Raw genomic sequence first — 24,311 nt, 5'->3', positions numbered from 1 at the left:
AAAGAATGAGCGATTGTAAGGCAGTTCTAAAGAATGGAATTGTTCAAAAAAATACTGTGTGTATGTGTGTGTTATTAGGCTAAATGTTTGCCTATAAAAGGGGGAGAGAAGAGGACTAGGATCCCTAGAGAAGAATAAAAAACATGAGAACCTCAGGCAAGATGGAGGAAAGCTGGGATATGAAAGGAGGTAAGATTCCTCTTAAGTGTATTGGAGAAGAACCCTTAAATTGTTCACCCCCCTATCACCTTTGAAAGTTGTTATAATTTGAGTTCCCATTTCCTCTGTGACCTGCTTAACAGCATATGTGGTTTGCCTTTTCTATTCCTTTTTCCTCTTATGATTGGGGCTCTTGTCCTCTCTTCTCTTTCCAGCCTTTCTCTTGATTCAATAAAGATACCCTGCTTGACTCCTGGTTAGAGAAGAAATGGATATTTGCTATGCAGTAGCTGTTTTACATTTCCATCACAAACCCTGAATTAAGGGGTAAATTGAATCCGACATATATATATTTTTAAACATTTAAATGTTAAGTTTTTTAAAAAAAAATTTTAATGTTTATTTATTTTTGAGAGAGACAGAGACAGAATGCAAGTGGGTTAGGGGCAGAGAGAGGAAGACACAGAATCTGAAGCAGGCTCCAGGCTCTGAGCTGTCAGCACAGAGCCCGACGCAGGGCTCGAACTCACGAGCTGTGAGATCATGACCTGAGCCAAAGTCGGACACTCAACCGACTGAGCCACCCAGGCGCCCCAACCCAACACATTTTTAAGCACCTAAACTTGGTTATCTCAATTCCTGAGATTTTATTCTGTATTGCAGTCATTAGATAATGGAGAACAGGAAATTTTTCATGATTGATTTGTATTTTACAAACATCACCTTGCCTGCTGTATGAAAACGAGCTTGGCACAGACCAACGGTGCAAGCAGGGACAATTTTAGTATCAGGGGCGAGACTGGGCCAGCATAGTAATGATGGAGGAGTATGAAGATGGAACTGTCTTTTGCTTTGACCTGTGGTTACATGACTTTATCAGGTGCATTCTGAAAATTATAATAGCCTACGGGTTTTAACATAGCGGGGGCAAACAGGTGAACACAGCCTGTGTTCTTGAGGTGTCTGGTTCCTCGGGGTGAGGGAGACTTCTAAGCTCAGCAACTGGCATTGGCGGGAGTGGGGGCGGGGAGGCGGTGCGGGGTGGAGAGGAGAATATGAGCGAGAGCAGGCTGGAAACGGGTAGCAGGCCTGCAAAAGGCTGGCAAACACGTCTTGGTGAAGATGCACAGGGCTGTGGTCAATCTGTTTTTTGTGCTCATTTTATTTCCTGCACGTGAATATTCACAGCAGTTCCAGCTGCAATATCCAAAACACTGGAAACAACCCCAAGGCAATTATGCTGTGTTCAAGAAGCTAGAAAAAGGAGTACATACGCAACTAATTTCATGAATATGTTGCAGACTAATCTTTATAATTTTTTTTTAAGTTTATTTATTTACTTTGGCGGGGGCGGGGGTGCAGAGAGAGGGAGCGACAGGCTCCGCACTGTCAGCACAGAGCCCGATGCGGGGCTGGAACCCACGAACCAGTGAGATCATGGCCTGAGCCGAAACCAAGAGTCGGACGCTCAACCGACTGTGCCACCCAGGCGCCCCTTTATAAATTTTTTTAAATTAACATGTATTTACTTTTGAGAGAGCACGAGTGGGGGACGGGCAGGGAAAGAGAGGGAAACAGAGCCCGATCGCCGGCTGGAGCCCACGAACCGTGAGATCGTGACCTGAGCCAAAGTCCCACGCTTAACCGACAGAGCCACCCAGGCGCCCCTAATCTTGAGTGACAGAAGTGGCTGCCTGGGATGTGTAAGGGACATGGATGGGATGAGGCTGGCAAGAGGCTCACAACGACCGTGGCTTCAGCTCTCTTGGCGACCGCCGCATGCCCCACCCCATCTCACTTTTCCAAACCGTGGTCTCCCCGGCACCCTCGCCGAGCTCCCGGCCGCGCGGCTCCCTCCCAGCCGGCGGGCACCTGCCCCGGCCCTCTCCGGTCGCAGCGCGCCGCCCGCTTTCTTGGCAAGCCTGCTGGAGCTTTTACACGGCCGCTGAGCCTTTCCGCAATGAGAATCGAGACCGAGGTGCCCAGAGGTTATTTTAATTTCCCACCGAGCGGAGACCTCACGGCCGGAGGAGCCGCGCCCCTTAGATGGGGAAGGGCTCCGGCTTTGGTCAACTCGGCGCCGTTCCGCGTCTCCTACAACTAAGGGTCCTCTGTCCCTTCAAAGGTTACCGCCATATCACGTCTGCTTCGCGTGAGCGGGAGCCTCTGAACATCTCCCCATTTTCCTGTGAGGCCTGGAGGGGCGAGAAAGGGCGAGGGTTTCCGCGGCGTTCTTTCACCGCCGCCTCACTGCGCAAACACACCGCTGCCCAGGTTTCCGTACGGCGGGTATTCAAAGATGGCGGCCCCCGGGGCGCCGAGGCGACGGCCGCGCGGACTTATGACCTCATAAGGAGGAGCCGGAAACCCGTATTCCGTTCTCCATAGAAACGCGCCAGAAACGCCGCTGACCCTCGTCAGGTGTTCCCGGGAGAGGAGGCCGGGCGAGGGAACTAGAGCGAAGGAAGTTTAGGGAAGTAAGTTAGGCCCTGAAGAGGTCGCTGCAGGTTCAGGAGAGACTCAAGTCCTTGTGTGGGTCTATTTGTAGAAAAGGCGGGGAGAGGGGCGGCCTGTCGGCCTCTAGGTAAGTTGGTGCTCCCCTAAGTCGGTGAAGGTAGCGTAGGGCGGGTGTGTTTTTGGAGGTGAGCACGGAGGAGTCTGTATTGAATGTCTGTAATCGAGATGTCTTTGGGGTCAATCCTGGGGGGGCTGTGCTGGTCAGTGATTAAAGATCTCAACAGATCAACTACCGAGAGTCCTGAGGTCAGGGTTTAGGGTCTTCGCAGGTCACTCGGCCTGTAGGTGATTGACAGCTGGTGGGGTGGTGTTTGTCACAGAAGGCGGCGTTTGGCTCTGGTTCTGCAATAATTTGGAGCTCAGTGATTGAGGAACCATTAAGGGAGGTCAGTGTACATACGTAGCTGATCCAGTTTTGGTATTGATTCGGTGGGGTCGTGGCCTGTCTTTTGTGCAGGATCCTGTGACAGCAGGCTTGGAGGCTCAGGGGCCCCGGCTGGTTCGTGCGTTGGGCTCAGACCGGCTGCTGGAACAGACGTGTTGAATGTTAACATTCCTTAAAAGCTTCAGGTCCAAGTCCCTCCTCCATATAATTTTCTAATCTCTTTTGGCTCTCCACATCATCCCGTCCCTTTGAATCCGCAGAAATGAAAGTTTTGGGAGAGAGAAACGATTCAGCAGATTTAAAATTAATTAGCCTTTTGTTTTTATTAGCCTTCTATTTAAGATTCTGTGTTTATCCTTCTGTAATTTTACTGTGTGTTGTCTTGGATATTTCCTTTCAGGTTATATATTATGTAAAGTCTGCTATTTTCCCAGTATTTATTTTTAAAATTTTTAAATGTTTGGTTTTTTAGAGAGAGAGACAGAGTGTGAGAGTGTGAGAGGGGAAGGAGCAGAGAAAGAGGGAGACACAGAATCCGAAGCAGGCTCCAGGCTCCAAGCTGTTAGCACAGAGCCCAATGTGGGGCTCGAACCCATGAACTGAGAGATCATGACCTGAGACCACATCGGACACTTAACGGACTGAGCCACCCAGGCGCTGCTCAGTATTTATACTTTTGAGTTGTCTTTTAATTTTTAATTTGTTGAGGTGTTTTTAAAACTTTGATTCTATAGCTCATATTGTCTCTCTCTCTCTTTTTTTTTTTTTTTGGTGTGCTCATTGTTCTGCATATTGAAGTGTATGTACATAGGGTAAATAAAGAGATAGAGCAACATAGTTTAAAGGAAAAATTCACTGTTCCTCGCTGTCCATATGGCCTCATTTCTAAAATTGATCTGAAAATTACTTGCCACTGAGGCAGAGTTCTGTTCCGATTCTCCTTTGCCACTTCCCATTACCTGCTACTTCAGGGTCTTATGCCTAAGTCATGATTCCTGGGGAACCAAATAGACACAAATACTGGGGACCATGTGTCAAGGCGAGTACACAGCAAGAGAGGATGTAACACTGAAAGTAATTTTGCTCTTCGGCCTACAGGTCCTGACAAGAGACAAGAAACGAATGAAGAAAGAGGAGGTTCCACGACCTAGACAGTGTCATTTCTGGAGCACTTTTGACTGGCTACTAGATTTCTAACTAGAAATTTGGGGCATATCCGGAAGAGACAAAGACAGAATATCCCAGTTGTTGGCCATTTCTCAAAACAGAAGAAAATGATCAATGCCCAGGTGATTTTTGTCTTTTTTTAATTCTCTTCTTTATTCCCTGGTGAATTTATAGAGGCTTGTGAAAATATAGAGCCTGAGCGGCTCAGTTGGTTAAGCGTCTGACTCTTGATTTCGGCTCAGGTCACGATCTCACAGTTGGTGAGTTCAAGCCCTGCATCGGGCTCCGCATTAACAGTGCAGAGCCTGTGTGGGATTCTCCTTTTCTCCCTCTCTCTCTGCTTCTCCCCTGCTCACGTTCTCTCTTTGTGTCTCAAAATAAATAACTTAATTTTTTTTTAAAGTCCGTTCAGTATCTAGAGAGAAATAAACTTTGACTCTACCTCCAACATCATGGCAAAGTAGAATCAAGAATATAGTGTTAATGTGATTCCTGGTAAATGACCAGCGTTGGAACATAATATGTAACTAAAGGATCCTCTGGGTTACATCAGCTGACACGCTGCATCTAATATGTGTGACAACGACAAGAGAATCATGCTAAGTTACATGATATGCAGTGACTGAGAGGAGAAAGCAGAAAGGTTCCTCAGGGGATGTCAATATTTCATGGCACTGAGGACTCAGGAAAAATTTTATATTCTTCTTAGAGGTGATGGGGTAGACAGTGTTTTCAGCAGTCACCTTTTTTTTTTTTTTTAAGTTTATTTATTTTGAGAGAGAGAGAGACTACAAGCGTGGGAGGGGCAGAGAGACAATCTCAAACAGGCTGTGTGCCATCAGTGCAGTGTATGGGGCTCGAACTCACAAACTGTGAGTTTACGACCTGAGCAGAGATCACGAGTCGGACACTTAACCAACTGAGCCACTGAGGCGCCCTAGAACACTAACCTTCTAATGAAGGCAGCAGCTGACTCCCTCCTGCTGTTTATTATAGAGTTCTACAGAGACTCTTGAGGGGATAAACCAAGCAAATTCAGTGAACACGGTTTTTTCAGGGGACCAAAGTAAGGCTCTAGGAACAGGTGCCTGTACTGGCATTCAAGTACAGATTTGGCATTAGATAGTTGCACAAAATTTTGTCTAGTAAGGGCTTGAATTACTGGGTTCTAGGGTGTTTGCTTTACAGCTTTGTGTTATCTCAGAAAATGAAGAATCCTTTCCTGTTTAAATTGTTTTAACCTTTATTTTTGAGACAGAGAGAGACAGAGCATGAACGGGGGAGGGTCAGAGAGAGGGAGACACAGAATCCGAAGCAGGCTCCAGGCTCTGAGCTGTCGGCACAGAGCCCGACGCAGGGCTCAAACTCACGGACCGCGAGATCACGACCTGAGCTGAAGTCGGACGCTTAACCGACTGAGCCACCCAGGCGCCCCCCTTTCCCGTTTTTAGATCCAGTTTTTACCTACTCTTCTTTTTAGTGCTTTTGTTTCCTGTAACTATACAAATTGCTTACGAGTACCTTTTAAAGAAAAAAAAAATCGGGGCACCTGGGTGGCTCAGTCGGTTAAGCATCTGATTCTTGATCTCGGCTCAGGTCGTGATCTCACAGTTTGTGAGTTCAAGCCCCATGTCAGGCTCCGCACTGATGGCATGGAGCCTGCTTGGGATTCTCTCTCTCCCTCTCTCTGCCCCTCCCCTGTTCATGCTGTCTCTCAAAGTAAATAAATAAAACTTAAAAGCAAAAAAGTACATTCTCTTTTCATGTCCTCTTTCCTCATTCCTTCATACCGCTTTAACAGATGTGTGGTGTGCTCCTGCTGTCCCTGGACCTGTGTGTGCATCTGTGCACGTGGCCCACTTACAAATGTAACTGGATTTATGTACATCTGTGTATGTAAACACACCTGTCATGACATTTTGTGTGTCGGTGGAACCATACTCCAAAGAACATAATCTGTTCTTAATCCAGGCATCTAAAGATAATGACTGCAATGGATTGATGAATATTAACTATACAAAATTCCATTGGTCTGTAGTCATACTCAATGAGTAAAACTGTGTAAAGCATTTAGCGGGTACCTTCTAAGTGATATGTGGATCGTCTATGCCTAAAATCTTCGCCAATGCTTAATAATAGCACATTATCAACTTGCATAATTGCAATCTGGGGCTCGAACCCACGAACCGTGAGATCAAGCCGAAGTCAGCCGCTTAACTGACTAGTGAGCCACCCAGGCGCCCCCTAATATCCTTGTAATTCCTTAAGTGAAAAGAGCACTAGAGGCGTCTTTCGGTCCAATATTTGGTCTTCGATCTCATCTGTGACAGAGTTCCTAAATCCCTTGGAATGTCCTGGGTGATAGGAGCAGCTCTTGTTCTTAATAAACTTTTTATTTAATTTTTTTAAATGTTTATTTATTTTTGAGACCGAGAGAGACAGAGCATGAGCAGGGAAGGGGCAGAGAGAGAGGGAGACACAGAATTGGAAGCAGGCTCCAGGCTCCAAGCTGTCAGCACAGAGCCCGACGCGGGGCTCGAACCCACGAACTGTGAGATCGTGACCTGAGCCGAAGTCGGACGCTTAACCGACTGAGCCACCCGGGCGCCCCAGAGCAGCTCTTGTTCTAATGGTGTGATTCTGGGTGGGCTCCTGCATGGGGGCTGGTCTGCAGAAAGGCCAAACCGTGATCAGAAGTGTGGAATTTTCAGCTGTATCCCCATTATCCAGAGAGGAGAGAGGGGCTGGAAATGGAGTTCATGACCCCCCATGCCTGTGATGGAGCCTCCATAAAATCCCAAAGGTGTGTGGTTTGGAGAGCTCCAAGCTTAGTGGACGTGGGTGCTGAGGGGGTGACGTGCCCCTCCCCTCGGACCTCGCCCTGTTCGTCTCTTTCATCTGGATGAAATCTGTATCCTTTATCATATATAATAAACTAGTACGCGGTTAAGTAAACTGAGTTCTCTGAGCTGCTTAATCAAACCCAAATCAATCAAACCCAAGGAGGGGGGGGGTCACTGGAACCTCCACTCTGTAGTTTGTTAGAGCACGGGTGACAACACAGACTTGGATTGGTGTCTGAAGCAGGGGCAGGGGCCGTCTTGTGGGACTGACCCCTTAACCTGTGAAATGTGACGCCGTCTCCAGGTAGGTAGTGTCAGAATTGAGTTCAGTTGTAGGCCATCCAGCTGGTGTCAGAGAAGGGCTTAAAAAACACACAAAAACACCACCTACACTTCAGAACTGGTCTCAGCGTCATAGTTACTATTAGCAGGGCAGCTTCCTTTATATTCCTCATTAACCAGTAAAAGCGAACCTTTCATATTAAACAGGGCTTTGTTATTACAGGAATCACTGACACTGGAGGACGTGGCTGTGGACTTCTCCCGGGAGGAGTGGCGGCTCCTGGCCCCCGCCCAGAAGGACCTGTATCGAGATGTGATGCTGGAGAACTTCAGGAACCTGGTGTCAGTGGGTGAGGACAGTTTCCCTGTGTCCCTCAGAAGGTGCCCGGTCGGTGGCCTTTCCTTTCTCAGCTGCTTACACTTCAGGGTCCCTGCACTGTTCTGAATGGCTGATTCCCAGGACCACCTCTGGCACATGCTAAAAGGGTCTAACGTATTATGAGCTGTTTTTATTAGCAACACAAATGATGCCAAGCGCGTGGGGTTTTTCCGCACCGACAACCAGGCCTCCAGCTCTTCAGGTAGCAGCTGGGTGTCCTGCAATCCATTTCAGTTCTGACACTACCCAGAGTTGGCGTCAGACTCCACAGGTTTAAGGGTTTAGTACCGCAGGACTGCCCTCACTTTGGAGGCCAGTTGCAAGTATTGGGTACCCAGTGTACCCACGCTTCAGTCCAGCTATAAATTAGGCATTCCTGCAACCCCGTTTCTGGTCTGCTAATTTGCCGGAACAGGTCGAAGAGCTGAGGAAAGCACTTTACTTAGGATTACCATTTTATGGGGGCACCTGGGTGGCTCAGTCGGTCAGGTGTCTGACTCTTGGTTTCAGTTTGGGTCATGATCTCGCGGTTCGTGAGGTTGAGCCCTACATTGGGCTCTGTGCTGACAGCGCAGAGCCTGCTTGGGATTTTCTCTCTCTGCCCCTCCCCTGCTTGTGCTCTCTCTCTCAAAATAAATAAATGAACGTTAAAAAAGATTACCATTTTATTATAAAGGATAAAATTCAGGAGCAGCCAAAAGGAAGAAAGGTAGAAGGGAAAGTATGGGGGGAGGGGTGTGGACCTTCTATGACCTGTCCAGGTAAGCCACCCTCCTAGCACCCCAGTGTGTTCATCAGCCTGAAAGCTCTCCCAGCCTGGTTTTTTGGGACTTCTTATGGAGATTTCATTATGTAGACATAACTACTGAGATCATTAGCCACTGGTGATTAACTCAGTCTACAGTGGCCGGGGGAGGGGGTTGGAGCTGAAGGTCCCAACCTCCTAATCACTCGTGGGTGTTTCTGGCAGACAGCCCCCAGGCTAAAGCTAGATCGGTGCCCCTGTGACCAGTCATTAGTTCACAAAAGACACCCTTCACTCTGGAGAGTCCAAGGGCCTTAGAAGTTCCTGTGTCAGGAATTGGGACTTAGAACAAATCCTGGAACAGATGTTCCCATCACAGCTGCCACTCAGGAAATTACAAGGGCCTTACGAGCTCTGTGCCGGGAGCCTGTACAAAGACTAAATATATATTATAATATCACAGCATCACAAGTGCCCTCTCCCAAGAGAAGAACCCCTGCCATGCAGATTCGAAAACTGTCAGCCCCTCACGTGTAGCGTCCTCCCATCCCGACACACCCCAGCCCATCTCCAAGTGTCCTGTCTCTCCCACGGGCAGGGCATCAAGCCAGCAAACCAGACGTGCTCGCCAAGCTGGAACGAGGAGAAGAACCGTGGGCGATAGAAGAGGAAGTCCGCAGTGGAACCAGTCCAGGTGAGTGGGAGCCAGCTAGCTGGGTCACTGAGGAAGTCCCCCTCCAGCCGGGAAGAGGAGGCTGGCCGGGTGCTTGAGGACTCCATGCATCTCCCCGCCATGGGAGAGCTTTTCCTCCAGGTCTTTAGAAGGAAGTAGAAGTCTTTTTTTCCTCTTCTGATACCTGATCCTTGCTTTTTTTCATTTTACACCTTAATTTGTGTTGCTTTAGCCTAGTGTTCTTCCATGGATTCTGTAGCTGACCCCCTTCTTTGTGCCCCATCAGAGTGGGTGTCCCTGTTCCTCCCACCCTGGCTGTGAAATTACCCCCCTGGGGGCTGAGTCCAAAGAGAAATGTGTGACTTCACACTGTTTCCGACGGTTGCACTTTCCGGCCCCTCCGGAAATGCTGATTTCCCTCCCAACAGCCAACTCCACCCTGTATGTTGTGTCTCCACAGTAACCTGGTCTCTTCCCTGGTCCGCTTCCTAGCTCTTCCCCCACCTCGAAGGTCTTCAGATCCTTTCCATTTTCTCTGCTATATTCCTAATACTTGAGATTTCTCTTCTGGCTCATGGATTAAGCTCTTTCTGTTGTCTGGTTGAGACTCCAAATCGATACCTCCCTACTTGTTGTCTAGTGTGAATTCAGTTCTAGGTATTTTACCTGCCTAAGATTTCCGAGTCCCTGCATGAGGAATAGGAGTCCTCTGCCCTCCACACAAAAAATCCCTCTTGATCCCATTTTAACATTATTCTGTCTTAGTACTGCACACCTTACCCTGCCCATGCTTTTAACTGTGGCATTCTTGTCTTAAAGATCTCTGCTGTTTCTGTTGACTGTGTCACTAGAAAAGTTTCTGTTGACTGTTTCACTGGAAAAGATGGTTTTACATCATCAGGTCTAGCCTAAATCAGCTGTGTTTGCTTCTGTGGCTTCCTTCCTATGGTTGATATTTCTGATTTTCCTTTGGTTCATCGTAAGTCTTCCCATTGTACTAATTTCTCTAAATCATTTGTTTTTCATATTCTTTTTTTGTAAGCAGTTTTAAGATAATTCACATAGTCTACAATTTGCCAACTTAACGCATACAATTGAGTGCTTTGTATCACATTAACACAGTTATGTAACTATCCCCGATTTTGAAAGATTTTAATCACTTTAAAAAGAAACATTTCTGGGCCACCTGGGTGGCTCATTCGGTTAAGTGTCTGACTCTTGATTTTGGCTCAGGTCATGATCTCACGGTTCATTAAGTTCAAGCCCCGCATGGAGCCTGCTTGGGATTCTGTCTCCCTCTGTCTGTCTGCCCCTCTCCCGCTTGCTCTCTATCTCTCTCTCATAATAAATTTAAAAAAGGAAAGTTAAAAAAAAAAGGGAAACATTTCTAGGGCTCCTTTTTTGAAATATTTTTATCACTTTATTTTTTTTATTTAAAAAAAAATTTTTTTTTTAATGTTTTATTTATTTTTGAGACAGGGAGAGACAGAGCATGAACAGGGTAGGGTCAGAGAGAGGGAGACATAGAATCTGAAACAGGCTCCAGGCTCTGAGCCGTCAGCACAGAGCCCGACGCGGGGCTCGAACTCACGGACTGTGAGATCGTGACCTGAGCCGAAGTCGGCCGCCCAACCGACTGAGCCACCCAGGCGCCCCTATCACTTTAAAAAGAAACATTTCTAGGGCACCTGGCTACTGGCTCAGTTACGAGAGTATGCAACTCTTGATCTCAGGGTTATAGAGATTACTTAAAAGTAAAATCTTTGGGGCGCCTGGGGGGCTCAGTTGGTTAAGCGTCTGGCTCTTGATTTCAGCTCAGATCATGGTCTCATGGTTTGTGATATCGAGCCCTGCATTGAGCTCTGTGCTGACAGCATGGAGCCTGCTTGGGATTCTCTCTCTCCCTCTCTGCGCTTCCCTGACTCGTATTCTCTCTCTGTCTGTCTCTCTCTCTCCCTCTCAAAAAAAAAAAATCTTTTTTTAAAAGTAAAATTTGGAGTGCCTGGGTGGCTCAGTCAGTTAAGTGGCCTACTTCGGCTCAGGTCATGATCTCATGGTTCATGAGTTCAAGTCCTGCGTCAGGCTCTGTGCTGACAGCTCAGAGCCTGGAGCCTGCTTTAGATCCTGTGTCTCCCTCTCTCTCTGCCCCTCCCCCATTCACACACACACACACACACACACACACACACACACACACACACTCTCTCTCTCTCTCTCTCTCTCTCTCTCTCCCTCTCTCTCTGAAAAATAAACAAACATTAAAAGGGTGCCTAGATGGCTCAGTCTGCTAAGCTTCTGACTTCAGTTCAGATCATGATCTCACGGTTCATGAGTTCAAGCCCCGCATTGGGCTCTGTGCTGACAGCTGGGAGCCTGGAGCCTGCTTCAGATTCTGCGTCTCCCTCTGTCTCTGTCCCTCCCATGCTCACACTCTGTCTCTCTCGTAAATAAATAAACATTAAAAAAAAATTTTTTTAAGTAAAATCTTTAAAAAAATAAGATAAAGAATAAAAAGAAACATTTCTTCCCAGGCCCCCAGCCCCAGGCAACCCCTGCTCTACTTTCTATATCTACAGATTTGCCTGTTCTGGATATTTCATATAATCATAAAATATTTGGTCTTTTGTGTCTGGCTTCTTGCATTTAGCCTAACGTTTCTGAAGTTCTCCTGTGCTTTAACATGTGTCAGCACTTCATTCGTTTTTATTGCCAAATAATACTCCCACTGTATGGATATACCACATTTTATTTACTTATTCATCCATTGATGGACATTGGGTTCTTCCACTTTTGGGGCTTTTATGAATTATTCTATGAACATTAATTTTTCTTGGGTATACATCAAGGAGTGGAATTCTTGGGTCACATGGAGTCCAGGAAGTGTCTGAACATGGTGCTTCCAGACTCATGGGCAGCATTTCCTCCTCCCAGCCACGGTGTGTGACAATAACAGAGTATTGCCAACCAGGGGACCTCACTTGATCCTTTGGGTGTTTTTACTGGGGCTCAATCCCACATTGCCCATGTGGCTGAACTTTAGTTTCTAGCCCCTCCAGAAATCAGGCTAATTCCTGTAGTCTCCAGTTCCTCTGAGGGTCTGAAGGTTAGAACTGATATGGCATGACCCAAAGCCTCCATCGTAAATCACATTGTTAGAATGTCCAGTGGTCAAAGACCCCAGGCAAACAAAGACACTCCTGTCAGGTAGGACATTCCAAGGGCCTAGAGATCACTTCCCTGGAGCCAAGGGCAAGGGCCAGACTTCTCTTTGTGTGAGGTTAAATCTTCACTGCAGGTAACTCTAAACACGAACAATAAAGGGATTAATTTAGAAATAAAGAGGAAATAGAGCTCATGGCCGTCCGATCAGAATGGAATGACAGCATGATATGTATAAGGTACACGTACATTTTGAATTAAGAAGATGCTGCCATGAATTAGGAATGAAGGCATGAAATAGGAAATGGGCAAGGCCATGGGGTTGACTATTCAGAGTGGTCTGGAATTGGCTGGATGAAAGCCAGCATTAGAAGGTGTCTGTAGGAGAAGCAGCGGGGACAGGGATGAATGGGAGTATTCATGATGATGTACACGTTTATTGCCAGGATGACTGGGTTTGATAGGTGAGTAATCGAGGTAGCATGGTGGGGGGCTGTGCTTGGTTTTGTATTTTTTGTATAAAGATTTCCTGCCAATCATGCGTGGCCTATTCAGTATGATTGGAACATAGGATAATATGAGCCGGGTGGACCAAGGTTGGACTGTGGTCCACTAAATCTGATTGATGTTTGGGAAGTTAGTTGGATGGTGGTCTATACAGAAAGGCATATTTAGAAACAGGATTATAATGCAAGAGTATCTTTCCTTTCTTGTTAAATTCTGAAGGCCTTACTTTCTTATTTGCTAGGTAACAAATGCATTTTTTCTATATACACCTTAGTATGCATATTTCCCTGATCTCTCTAGTCAGAATTTGGTTTCTCTCAGTGAACTTAAAGAATCCGCAAACTAAACGTTGGACTATCTAAAACCTTCGTTATCTTTCATTCTCTGTGTCCTCCCAATGTTTCACCCGGTCCTCTTTTGAATAACAGGTATGTATTATTTCCACACTGCTATCTCTATTTATACCCCCAACCAGATCTTGATGTCTATACTACATTTTTTTAAGTTTATTTATTTTGAGAGAGAGAGACAGAAAGACCGTGTGTGGGGGGAGGGGCAGAGAGGGAGAGAAACAACCCCAAGCAGCACAGAACCTGATGCAGGACTCCCCATCCCACGAACCATGGGATCATGACCTGAGCCAAAACCAAGAGTTGGACGCTCAAACAGCTGAGCCACCCAGATGCCCCTATACTACATTCCTAATAATCCTCTCGATGTTTGCAACACAGACTTTTTCCAACACTTTCTGGATCTCATCTCCATTTGACATGTTTCTACCTACCCAGTGGCTCAAGCCATAAAGTTAGCAGGGTCACCCTGATTCCTAACCACTGTCTGCTGAATTCATCATTTAACTGTCTTTTCCTTATGCAAGTATGTCCTGTTTTTCTCTACTTTCCAGTGTCCATTTCTCCTTTAATCACATTTAACAGTATCCAACTCCTTTCTTTTTTTTTCTTCATTTGGTTTTCCCCAACTAGGCTTAAGATCAGTGAAAGTGAGGCATATTTTAAATGTTCCAAACACCAGCATAAGTGCCTGTACACAGGAGCCATTCAGTAAACGGCTTGGAGTGAATAAACACAACCCTCATCGTTCTGGATAGTAGTCTCTTCTACCCCTGTGACCTGATGTCTTTCCAAGTTCTGTGGAATGGTATCCCTCCGACCTTGTCATTTGCTGCCAAAAATGACTTGTGTTTTAGTATCTCTGCAAGTTCCTGGTTAGAAAGCAGCCAAATGTACATACGTTGTCAACGGTGTCACCTTATTGGTACACTTGCTGCTTTTTTCTTTTCGTTTGCCTGTATAATTGTGTTTTTATCAATGTATAAGACATAAGGAACATTTATATATGGCATTCTGTATTATACTGTTGTCACTAAAATGCCATTTTTAAGAAACACCAAAGAATTTCTTAAAGTTTTATTCAGGGGCACCCGGGTGGCTCAGTCAGTTGAGTGTCCGACTCTTGATTTTGGCTCGGGTCGTGATCCCCAGAATCTTGGGATTGAGCCCCACATCGGGCTCCAAGTCTGGAATCTGCTTGAGATGATCTCTCTCTCCGTCACTCTCTCTAAAAAAATAAAAATAAAGTTTTATTCTCTCTTTCTCTCTAAAAAATAAAAAATAAATAAAGTTTTATTCAAAACGAGATTATGAAAGGATTCATTGTTCTCTTCTTTTCTAGAAACCGGCAAAGTTGATAATCACCTGCAGGGTCACTGGGAAGATGAAAGAATGCTGAAAGGTATGGAACTGTACCCCAAACACGATGCATTTGGAAGTATCGTCCCTCAAAGCAAAAGTCATTTTCCTTTCAGGCAAAATCATATGTTTGAGTTCTATATAAAAACTTTGAAATCAAATTTAAGTTTAGCCAACCAGAGCAAGATCTATGAAATTAGGAACTCTACAAAAGTCAACGGAAGTGAGAAATCATTTCTGCATGATAAGCGTGAAGATTTTCATTCTGCGGTTAAATTCCCTGTAAGTACAAGACCCGTCAGCAACAAGTCCCAAGTCACTAAGCATCAGAGAACTCATGAAATAGAGAAAGCCCATGTGTGTGGTGAATGTGGAAAAGCCTTCGTTAAGAAGTCTCAGCTGACAGATCATCACAGAGTTCATACAGGAGAGAAACCTTATGGATGCAATATTTGTGCAAAAGTTTTCTCCAGAAAGTCCAGGCTCAACGAACATCAGAGAATTCATAAAAGAGAGAAATCCTTTATATGCAATGATTGTGGAAAAATCTTCACCATGAAGAGCCGTCTAATTGAACACCAGCGAACTCACACCGGAGAGAAACCCTATGTTTGCAGCGAATGTGGCAAAGGTTTCCCAGGGAAGCGTAATCTCATTGTGCATCAGCGAAATCATACTGGAGAGAAATGCTATGTATGCAGTGAATGTGGGAAAGGCTTCACTGGGAAGAGCATGCTCATCATACACCAGCGAACTCACACAGGAGAGAAACCCTACATCTGCAGCGAATGTGGGAAAGGCTTCACCACGAAGCACTATGTCCTCATACATCAGCGAAATCACACAGGAGAGAAACCCTATCTATGCAATGAATGTGGGAAAGGTTTCACCATGAAGAGTCGACTGATTGAACATCAGCGAACTCACACCGGAGAGAAACCCTATGTATGCAACGAATGTGGAAAAGGCTTTCCCAGGAAGAGTAATCTCATTGTACATCAGAGAAATCACACGGTAGAGAAGTCCTACGTATGCAGTGAATGCGGAAAAGGCTTCACTGTGAAGAGCATGCTCATCATACACCAGCGAACTCATACTGGAGAGAAACCCTACGTCTGCAGCGAATGTGGGAAAGGCTTCCCCCTGAAGAGTCGGCTGGTCGTACATCAGCGAACACATACTGGAGAGAAGCCTTACAGATGCAGTGAATGTGGGAAAGGTTTCATTGTGAATAGTGGACTGATGTTACATCAGCGAACTCACACTGGAGAGAAACCCTATATATGCAATAAATGTGGAAAAGGCTTTGCCTTTAAGAGCAATCTCGTGGTACACCAGCGAACTCATACTGGAGAGAAACCCTTTACGTGCAGTGAATGTGGGAAAGGCTTCACCATGAAACGCTATCTCCTCGTACATCAACAAATCCATACAGGAGAGAAATCCTACGTCTGCAGCGAATGTGGTAAAGCCTTCGCTGTGGAAACCGAGCTCATTTTACATCAGCAAATTCATACTGGAGAGAAACCTTATGCATGCAATGAATGTGGGAAAGGCTTCACGGTGAAAAGCCGTCTAATCGTTCATCAGCGAACTCATACAGGAGAGAAACCTTTTATATGCGGTGAATGTGGAAAAGGCTTCTCCTCAAAGAGAAATCTGATTGTACATCAGAGAACTCATAATGGAAACAAACCCTAATGACACAATGAACGCGGTCACACCTTGAGGAGGAAAATACGCCTTGTGCCACATTGGAGATTTCACACAGGATTGACTTCCTTTATTTGTACCGACTGTGGAAAATCCTATTCGGTACCTCCCAGGGAATTTATGCAGGAGACAAACTATGTATGTGGTGAGTGTGAGAAAGTCTTCCGACACCAAGTCAGCACCATTGGACATCAAAGAATTCATAGAAGAGAAAGACTCGATGTGTTCAATAACTGAGGATTACATTTCTCTCATTTGTCAAGCCTCGTTGATACACACAAGAAATGGGGACGCCTGGGCGGCACAGTTGGTTAAGCGTCCAACTTTGGCTCAGGTCATGTGATCTCACGGTTTGTGAGTGTGAGCCCCACATCAGGCTGTGTGCTCTCAGTGCATCAGGCTCTGCGCTCTCAACACAGAGCCTGCTTCGGATCCTCTGTCTCCCTCCCTCCCTCTCTGCCCTTGGCTCACTTGCATTCTCTCTCAAAAATAGACACTAAAAAAATACACACAAAAAATGTGTAAGTCAAAATACATAATCCTTTGCAGGGAATCTGAAATTACATACAAGTGAACTCAGGCAGGAGACAAACAGTGATAGTTCAGTGAACTCATTAAACACAAGTGTGCTCCCAGCATACCTGAAAAAGTCAGTGTAGATTAATTAGCCTGTTGCTAAATTTTCACCCTTGGGAAGGTAGGGAATTTGGATAGGAGTGAAATCTAATGGATGCAGAGAATGTGCTAGTGCCTTCAGTGATCAGTTACCTCACACCGTAAGTCAAAACAGGTAGACAAAACCTCTGACACATTCAATGTAGAAACGTCTTGAGGAAACATTTTTAGGTAATTATATATCTGAAAAGCATACAGTAAGATGAATCTTGTGACTGGAGAGAGCAGGAAAGCCTCATGGGAATAAAGGTCCTGTCTAATCAGTGATCATAACAGATCACCAGTGAACTTACACACAGTAGCAACACTGATGATCGTGGGAAAAATCGTTGCCTAGAAGTAAAACCTCAATAGTTGTCTGAAAGTCATGCTGAAGGAAAATGGCAGTGAATATGGCAGGATTTTAGTGATACATTCTGCCTCATCCTTTCTCATGAAGTCATGCAGAAGTAAAACTCATGAACACACTAAATGTGTTGGAACTAGCAAAATACCAGAAATTCTGAAGAAAAGAAGCCTCATGAAAATGATGCATACCTGAGTTTTCTGTCACAAATCTAAACTTAATACACCTGATGTCCATTTTGGGGCAGGGTACCTTGAATCACATTCTCAGTGATTCCATAATTTTAAAGCAGGGTGTTCTCACCGCTGATTAAATGTTAATGTTGTACACAAGGCAGGGGTGTTCTGTGCCCGACATGTGTCATCTGATTCTTGCATTTCTGAGGCTCTAAATTCATCTCTTTTGGGCAAAAGAAAAAGGAATATATTTATAAATGTAATTTAACATTTGGATGTATTTATCTAAGTTTATAAGTTAGCATTAAGTAGTTTACAAAAATAACCTTATATATGATTTTTCTAAATTTTTTTGAAATAATTTTAGACTCACAAGAAAGTGTAAAGTATGCAAAGTTCCTGAGTTACCTGTACTCAGCTTCTTCAGTGACGTGATCTTACATAACTGTAATACATAATCAAAACCAATAAAATAACATTGGTACAATGCTGTTAACTATAGACCTTTTTTGGTTTTCACTAGTTTTAGCATGCACTAATTTGTGTGAGGTTTTGTTTTGTTTTTTAGTGGAGAGTTCTAAGAAACTTTATCCCATATATAGATTTCTGTAAATCCCACCACACCACAAGCAGGAAGCAGAATTGTGCCAACACAAAGAAACATCCTTGTGCTGCCCCTTATAGTCACACTCTCCCCACAACCCTGACCCATGGCGACCGCTGACCAGTCCTCCATCACTCTGATTTTGTCATTTCAAGGATGCTGTTGAAATGGGATGATACAGTGTAGCCTTTGAAGACAGGCTTTATTTTATGCAGCAAATTACCCTTAAGTTCCATCCACTTTGTTGGGCATATAAATAGTTTTGCTTTTTGTTACGAGTAGTGTTCTTTTGTGATGAATGTACCATGGTTATCTGTTCAGTGTTGATGGACTTTGGGTTGTTTCTAGTGTTTCACTGTTATGAATAAAGATGCTATGAATCCAGTTTCGTGTGAATGTAAGTTTTCATTTCTCTGGGATAAGTACCCATGTTAAATTTGTGTTTAACCTTATAAGAAACAGCCAGACTCTTCCTGAGTAGCCATACTAATTTACATTCCTACCAGCAGTGTACGGATGCTCCAGTTGTGTCTTTTCTAGCATTTGGCACGGTCACGTCGGATCCTAGACATCCCATCCAGTGTGTGTATGTAGCACATAGTGGTGGTCTTAGCTTTCCCAACGGCACGTGATGCTTACTTAGGACTTCTACATATGCTGAGAACCATTATCAGGGAAAGTTGTTACTTTTGTTTTCAACCATCGAACATAATTTTAAAAACTCAAAGGGGAACAGCCTATCATGTCTGATGATACATTTACCTTTTCCTTTTTTTACTTTGATATTTTTATTTTTATTTTATTTTTTAATTTATTTATTGTTTAATATACATCCAAGTTGTTTAGCATATGGTGCGACAGTGATTTCAGTAGATTCTTTAATGCCCCTTTACCCATTTAGCCCATCCCCCCTCCCATAACCCCTCCAGCAACCCTCTGTTTGTTCTCTGTATTTAAGAGTCTTATGTTTTGTCCCCCTCCCTGTTTTTATATTATTTTTACTTCCCTTATGTTCATCTGTTTTGTCTCTTAAATTCCTCATAAGAATGAACTCATATATTTGTCTTTCTCTGACTAATTTCGCTTAGCATAGTACTCTCCAGTTCCATCCACGTAGTTGCAAATGGCAAGATTCCATTCTTTTTGATTGCTGAGTAACACTCCATTGTATCTATAGACCACATCTTCTTTATCCATTCATCCATCGATGAACATTTGGGCTCTTTCCATACTCTGGCTATTGTTGATAGAGCTGCTATAAACATGGGGGTGCATGTGCTCCTTCAAAACAGCACATCTGTATCCCTTGGATAAATAGTGCAATTGCTGGGTCGTAGGGTGGTTCTATTTTTAACTTTTTGAGGAACCTCCTTCCTGTTTTCCAGAGTGTCTTCACCAGTTTGCATTCCCACCAACAATGCAAAAGAGATCCTCTTAGAGATCCTCTTCCTCCACGTCCTTCCAACATCTGTCGTTGCCTGAGTTGTTAATGTGAGCCATTCTGACTGGCGTGAGAGGTGGTATCTCATGGTGGTTTTGATGTGTATTTCCCTGATGATGAGTGATGTGGAGCATTTTTTCATGTGTCGGTTGGCCATCTGGATGTCGTCTTTGGAGAAGTGTCTATTCATGTCTTTTGCCCATTTCTTCACTGGATTATTTATTTTTAGGTGTTGAGTTGGTAAGTTCTTTATAGATTTTAGATACTAATCCTTTATCTGATATGTTGTTTGCAAATATCTTCTCCCTTCTGTTGGTTGCCTTTTAGTTTTGCTGATTGTTTCCTTTGCTGTGCAGAAGCTTTTTATTTTGATGAGGTCCCAATAGTTCATTTTTGCTTTTGTTTCTCTTGCCTCTGGAGATGTGTTGAGTATGAAGTTGCTGTGGCCAAGGGCAAAGAGGTTTTTGCCTGCTTTCTCCTCTAGGATTTTGATGGCTTCCTATCATACATTCAGGTTTTTCATCCATTTTGAGTTTTTTTGTTTGTTTGTTTGTTTGTTTTTTTGTATGGTGTAAGGAAGCGGTCCAGGTTCATTCTTCTGCATGTCGCTGTCCAGTTTTCCCAGCACCACTTGCTGAAGAGACTGCTTTATTCCATTGGATATTCTTTCCTGCTTTGGTCAAAAATTAGTTGGCCATATGTTCCCTTTTCTTCATTCCTGATGTTTCATGTTTCCTTCTGTCATTTCCTTTTTGTTAAAACTTCCTTTAGTAATTCTTGAGCAGATCTGCTGGCAACAAATTGTTAGTTTTCATAGCAAAAGGGCTCTTGTCCTCTCTTTTTTCTGGTTCTCTCTTTTTTGGTCAGTTATTTCTCTTGATATAATAAGGATATGCAATCCAATTTACAAATCCTACTTGTGGGGAAAAAAAGACATTTGCCATGCAGTGTTAAGGTAAAATTCATTACCAACTTAGTGTTGAGTAATTCATTTATTTAAAAAAAATTTTGGGGGCGCCTGGGTGGCTCTGTCAGTTAAGCGTCCGACTTCACCTCAGGTCATGATCGCACAGTTTGTGGGTTCAAGCCCCATGTCGGTCTCTGTGCTGACAGCTCAGAGCCTGGAGCCTACTTCGGATTCTGTGTGTGTCTCTCTCTCTGCTCTTCCCCCACTCATGCTCTGTCTCTCTCTCTCTCTCTCTCTCAAAAATAAAAAAATAAACATAAATTTTTTTTTAATGTTTATTCATTTTGAGAGAGAGAGAGAGTGTGGGCATATATGCATGAGTTGGGGAGAGGACAGAGAGGGAGGGATAGAGAGAATCCCAAGCAAGCTCCACGCTGTCAGTGCAGACCCCAACGTGGGGCTTGAACTCATGAACTGTGAGATCATGACCTGAGCCTAAATCAAGAGTCAGATGCTTAACTGACTGAGTCACCTAGGCGCCCCTAAAAATATATTTTTTGAGCATTTACACTGTGCCAGGCACCACTGTAGTCGCTGGGGACACATCAATGAACAAAATGAACAAAACAGGCAAAGTCATGGCCTTTGTGGTACATATCATGTCGTGAATGCGACTGAGTAAAATAAATACATAATACAACGTCAGTTCTGCTAAGTGCTATGAAGAAATATTAAGCTTAGTACATAAGTTGTAATGGAGGAACTATTTTAATAAGGGTTTTCAAGGAAGGCTGTTCTGAGCAGATGTAATTTGAACCAAGACCTAAGTGTACTGAGGGTAACCAGCCAGCATATTTGTAAGCCAGGAACACTCCAGATCAGTTTCTAAGTGTTTTCTCTGGGCTTCCTGCCTCAGCATTCTCTGAAAAGCTTGAAAAAGATACAAATCCTTGAGTCACACTCCAGACCTCCTAAACCAGAACCTCTAGTATTGGGGTCCGGGACCCTGCATTTATAAAATGATCTTTGTGAACTGTTCTTAAATTTTAACATCTCTTCCCTAAATCCTGGATTAGTGTTCTGTCACCATCTCCACTCTGTAACAGGATGGATTCTGGGCACTCTACAGTAAAAACAAACAAACAAACAAACAGGCATGAATGCTCTAGCAAGCAAGCGCTTAGAACCCTTTTACTTCTTATCCTTCTGTGAATCTACACATCCTGCCATGGCAAGGAAACTGATCAAGGCAGGGTCCAAGAATAGGCTACCCAGGCTGCCCTGAGCTCTCTGGACCAGATGCTGAACTCACTTTTCAGAGCTTGACATCCCAGGTGAATGGGGCTGCCCATTTAATCCTTGAAGGGAATATAATACTATTAAGAAATTATGCCAACACTAAGTTCTAAACGTATAGAAACTAGAAAACATATATAAGCAAATGAAGACATCTTAAATCACCCATAACTGTACCTGAGAGTCTAGCATTGTTAACAGTATCTTCTCCCAAATTTTCAAACATATGTAAGTATGTCTTTCATGAAAGAAAAATGAGGCTTTTTATTATATTTACTATGTTATAAACATCTACATCATTAAATATTCTAAAACTTTTCTAAGATTGACATCTTTTTATAATATTAAAGTAACAGAATCATGATACAAAGATGTTAATGGAAAACTGCAAAAATTGGGAATGTGAAAACTTTTTAAAAAAATGATATCTCTTCAGTGACTCAAGAATGAACCTTTTATTTTTTTCCAAGATTTTATTTTTTTTAAGTCATTTCTACACCCAACGTGGGGCTCACACTCACAACCCAGAGATCAAGAGTGAATGGCACGCTCCACGGACTGAGCCAGCCAGGCCTGCAAGAATATGAAAACTTCTGACATTCACTACCCATAAGTATAGACCCTGAAGTAATCCAAACTAAATATTTAGCCAATGACAAATATTTATGATCTGTTCCCATAACGGGGGTCATAATATTTATACTATCCAGCAGACGTGTTTTTTTCTTCTTGAGAAAAGTTATATTTCCTTATTTAAACTGACAGTTGCAGTATATTCTTTTCTCTTTTTTAAGCTTATTTATTTTGAGAGAGAGAACAAGCAGAGGAGGGGCAGAGAGAGAGAGAGAGAGAGAGAGAGAATCCCAAGCAGGCTCCGCATGGTTAATGCAGAGTCTGATGCAGGGCTCAAGTCTTATGAACCCATCTCATGAACCCTCAGATCATGACCCGAGCTAAAATCGAGAGCCGGAGGCTTAGCCGACTGAGCCACCCAGAGGCCCCTACCATATATTCTTTTCAATTTCTATATACTGTTTCTCTGAGTGGATATTCCACAATTTACCAAAGTATTTGTGTATTACTGTACATTTAGTTTTTTTCTTCTAAATTACAAAAGCCAATGTGGTTAATATTAAGAAACATTTTTACCGAGTAAACTGTTGCAATTAGAATTTCTAGGTCAAAGAGAAATTTTTAAATTGATTCAAGTTGCCTTCTAAAAAGGGAGTAGCTAGGGGCGCCTGGGTGGCTCAGTCCGTTAAACGGACGACTTCAACTCAGGTCACGATCTCGCGGTCCCTGAGTTCGAGCCCTGCGTCGGGCTCTGTGCTGACAGCCTGGAGCCTGTTTCAGATTCTGTGTCTCCCTCTCTCTGACCCTCCCCTGTTCATGCTCTGTCTCTCCCTGTCTCAAAAATAAATTTAAAGAAACTTAAAAAAAAAAAAAAATAAAGGGAGTAGCTACTTAACATCTTCTAAGATTAAACCTCCCACGCCTAAATAGTAATAAAATTTTAAAGTGTGCTTTTTTTTTTTTAATTTGGGAAATGTGCAAAGTATCATCTCGTAATTTCATATTCTGCAATGTCCCACGGTCACCTTCATCTATCTTTGGAAGGAAACATACTCGTTTGCACCTTCACTTCATCCCTTCCCGCTAGAGGTAGCTAAGTATCTACTCCCGGGGGGGACATTAGCATCTATTAGGAAGCTCCGCCCTATTGGCTTTGTCCCTTCAATGGCAGTGTTCCTTAAACACAACCGCCCTCTCCCCACACCCAAGATGTCAAGTGACCACTGCTTTTGTCAACTCTGTGACCGCCGCTTCTCCAAGACGTCTCAGGTTCTACAAACCTTTTCCCCCCGCCGTCTGTCGGGGCACAAGCCCATCTCAGCCATACGGACACCTGCCTTTCTCTAAGATGGCCGCGCCCATGGTGCTCCAGTCTGACGTCGGCGCTCGGCCGTGCATAAGGGCGCTGCCATCTTTCTTCCCCTGACGGATAAATGTGCCTGGTGGCCTTAGGTAAGCACCGGTCTCTGAAGTCTCACCTGTTTAGTACCGCTTTGTTGGTCATCCCTCGCACGGAGGCGGTGAAAACACTGAGGTGGCCAGTAATGATTTTGGCCTCCTCGCAGAGCCGCTCTGGCCCCTCCCGTTAGAAACGCCGGGGTGGGCGTGGCCGCTGACATCATAGAGCGGAGCCCGCCGTCGGAGCCCCGAAATCCCTCAGCGCCCTCAGGTCCTCGCGGGATTCGCTGGTTCCTGTGTATCAGAGACCCTGGGTACTGCGAAGAAGGGCTTCCGACCAGGAAGTAGCTTCGGACGTGGGCGGCCTTTCGTCTCTACCCGCGGCGTTTGGAGGGGTACTGGTTCAGGTGAGTCGGGTTCTGGGCTTGGCTCGCCGCCTGTGGCGTCCGTGAAACGGGAGCGCGTGTGAAGGACCGCCGTTGGGATTTTATTTGGGTGCAGTCATTGAGGAATCCGGGGTAGTGATGGGGCCTTTGGGAACCGGTGATTAAGAGTCTGAGGAAATGGTCCACCGAGAGGCCGACAGTGTTAGGGTTCGAGGTCCACGTGGATCACGCTGCTTACGGGACTCGGTGCGTGAGAAGTCGGGTGGAAGGT

The 24,311-nt window shown here is 44.5% G+C and overlaps 1 protein-coding gene and 1 long non-coding RNA gene across 3 annotated transcripts in view; one reads left to right on the top strand and one right to left on the bottom strand.

The window, feature by feature from the left end:
- LOC122209090 (zinc finger protein 432-like) overlaps positions 1 to 24,311 on the top strand; it is a 51,925-nt gene that overhangs the window by 13,092 nt on the left and 14,522 nt on the right. Inside the window, 4 exon segments of the mRNA XM_042920715.1 lie at positions 4,160 to 4,350; positions 7,577 to 7,703; positions 9,076 to 9,171; positions 14,509 to 16,242. Of these exon segments, the coding sequence (XP_042776649.1) occupies positions 4,336 to 4,350; positions 7,577 to 7,703; positions 9,076 to 9,171; positions 14,509 to 16,242 (1,972 nt within the window). The 5' untranslated portion in view covers positions 4,160 to 4,335.
- Positions 2,146 to 23,963, bottom strand: LOC122209093. Of its 2 annotated transcripts, XR_006197441.1 has the most exons (5): positions 23,735 to 23,963; positions 17,844 to 17,880; positions 17,563 to 17,658; positions 3,077 to 3,202; positions 2,146 to 2,354 (listed from the first exon to the last, which is right to left on the bottom strand). It is a non-coding gene; the product is annotated as an uncharacterized LOC122209093 (long non-coding RNA). The 2 variants fall into 2 exon arrangements; XR_006197440.1 differs by lacking the exons at positions 2,146 to 2,354; positions 3,077 to 3,202 and adding an exon at positions 14,355 to 14,394 and having other exon boundaries at positions 23,735 to 23,959.

The sequence above is a fragment of the Panthera leo genome, chromosome E2 (genome assembly GCF_018350215.1).
Source record: "Panthera leo isolate Ple1 chromosome E2, P.leo_Ple1_pat1.1, whole genome shotgun sequence".
NCBI classification, from domain to species: Eukaryota; Metazoa; Chordata; class Mammalia; order Carnivora; family Felidae; genus Panthera; species Panthera leo.
Note: the sequence above shows the minus strand (reverse complement) of the source record. Positions and strands in the feature narration are given on the sequence as shown.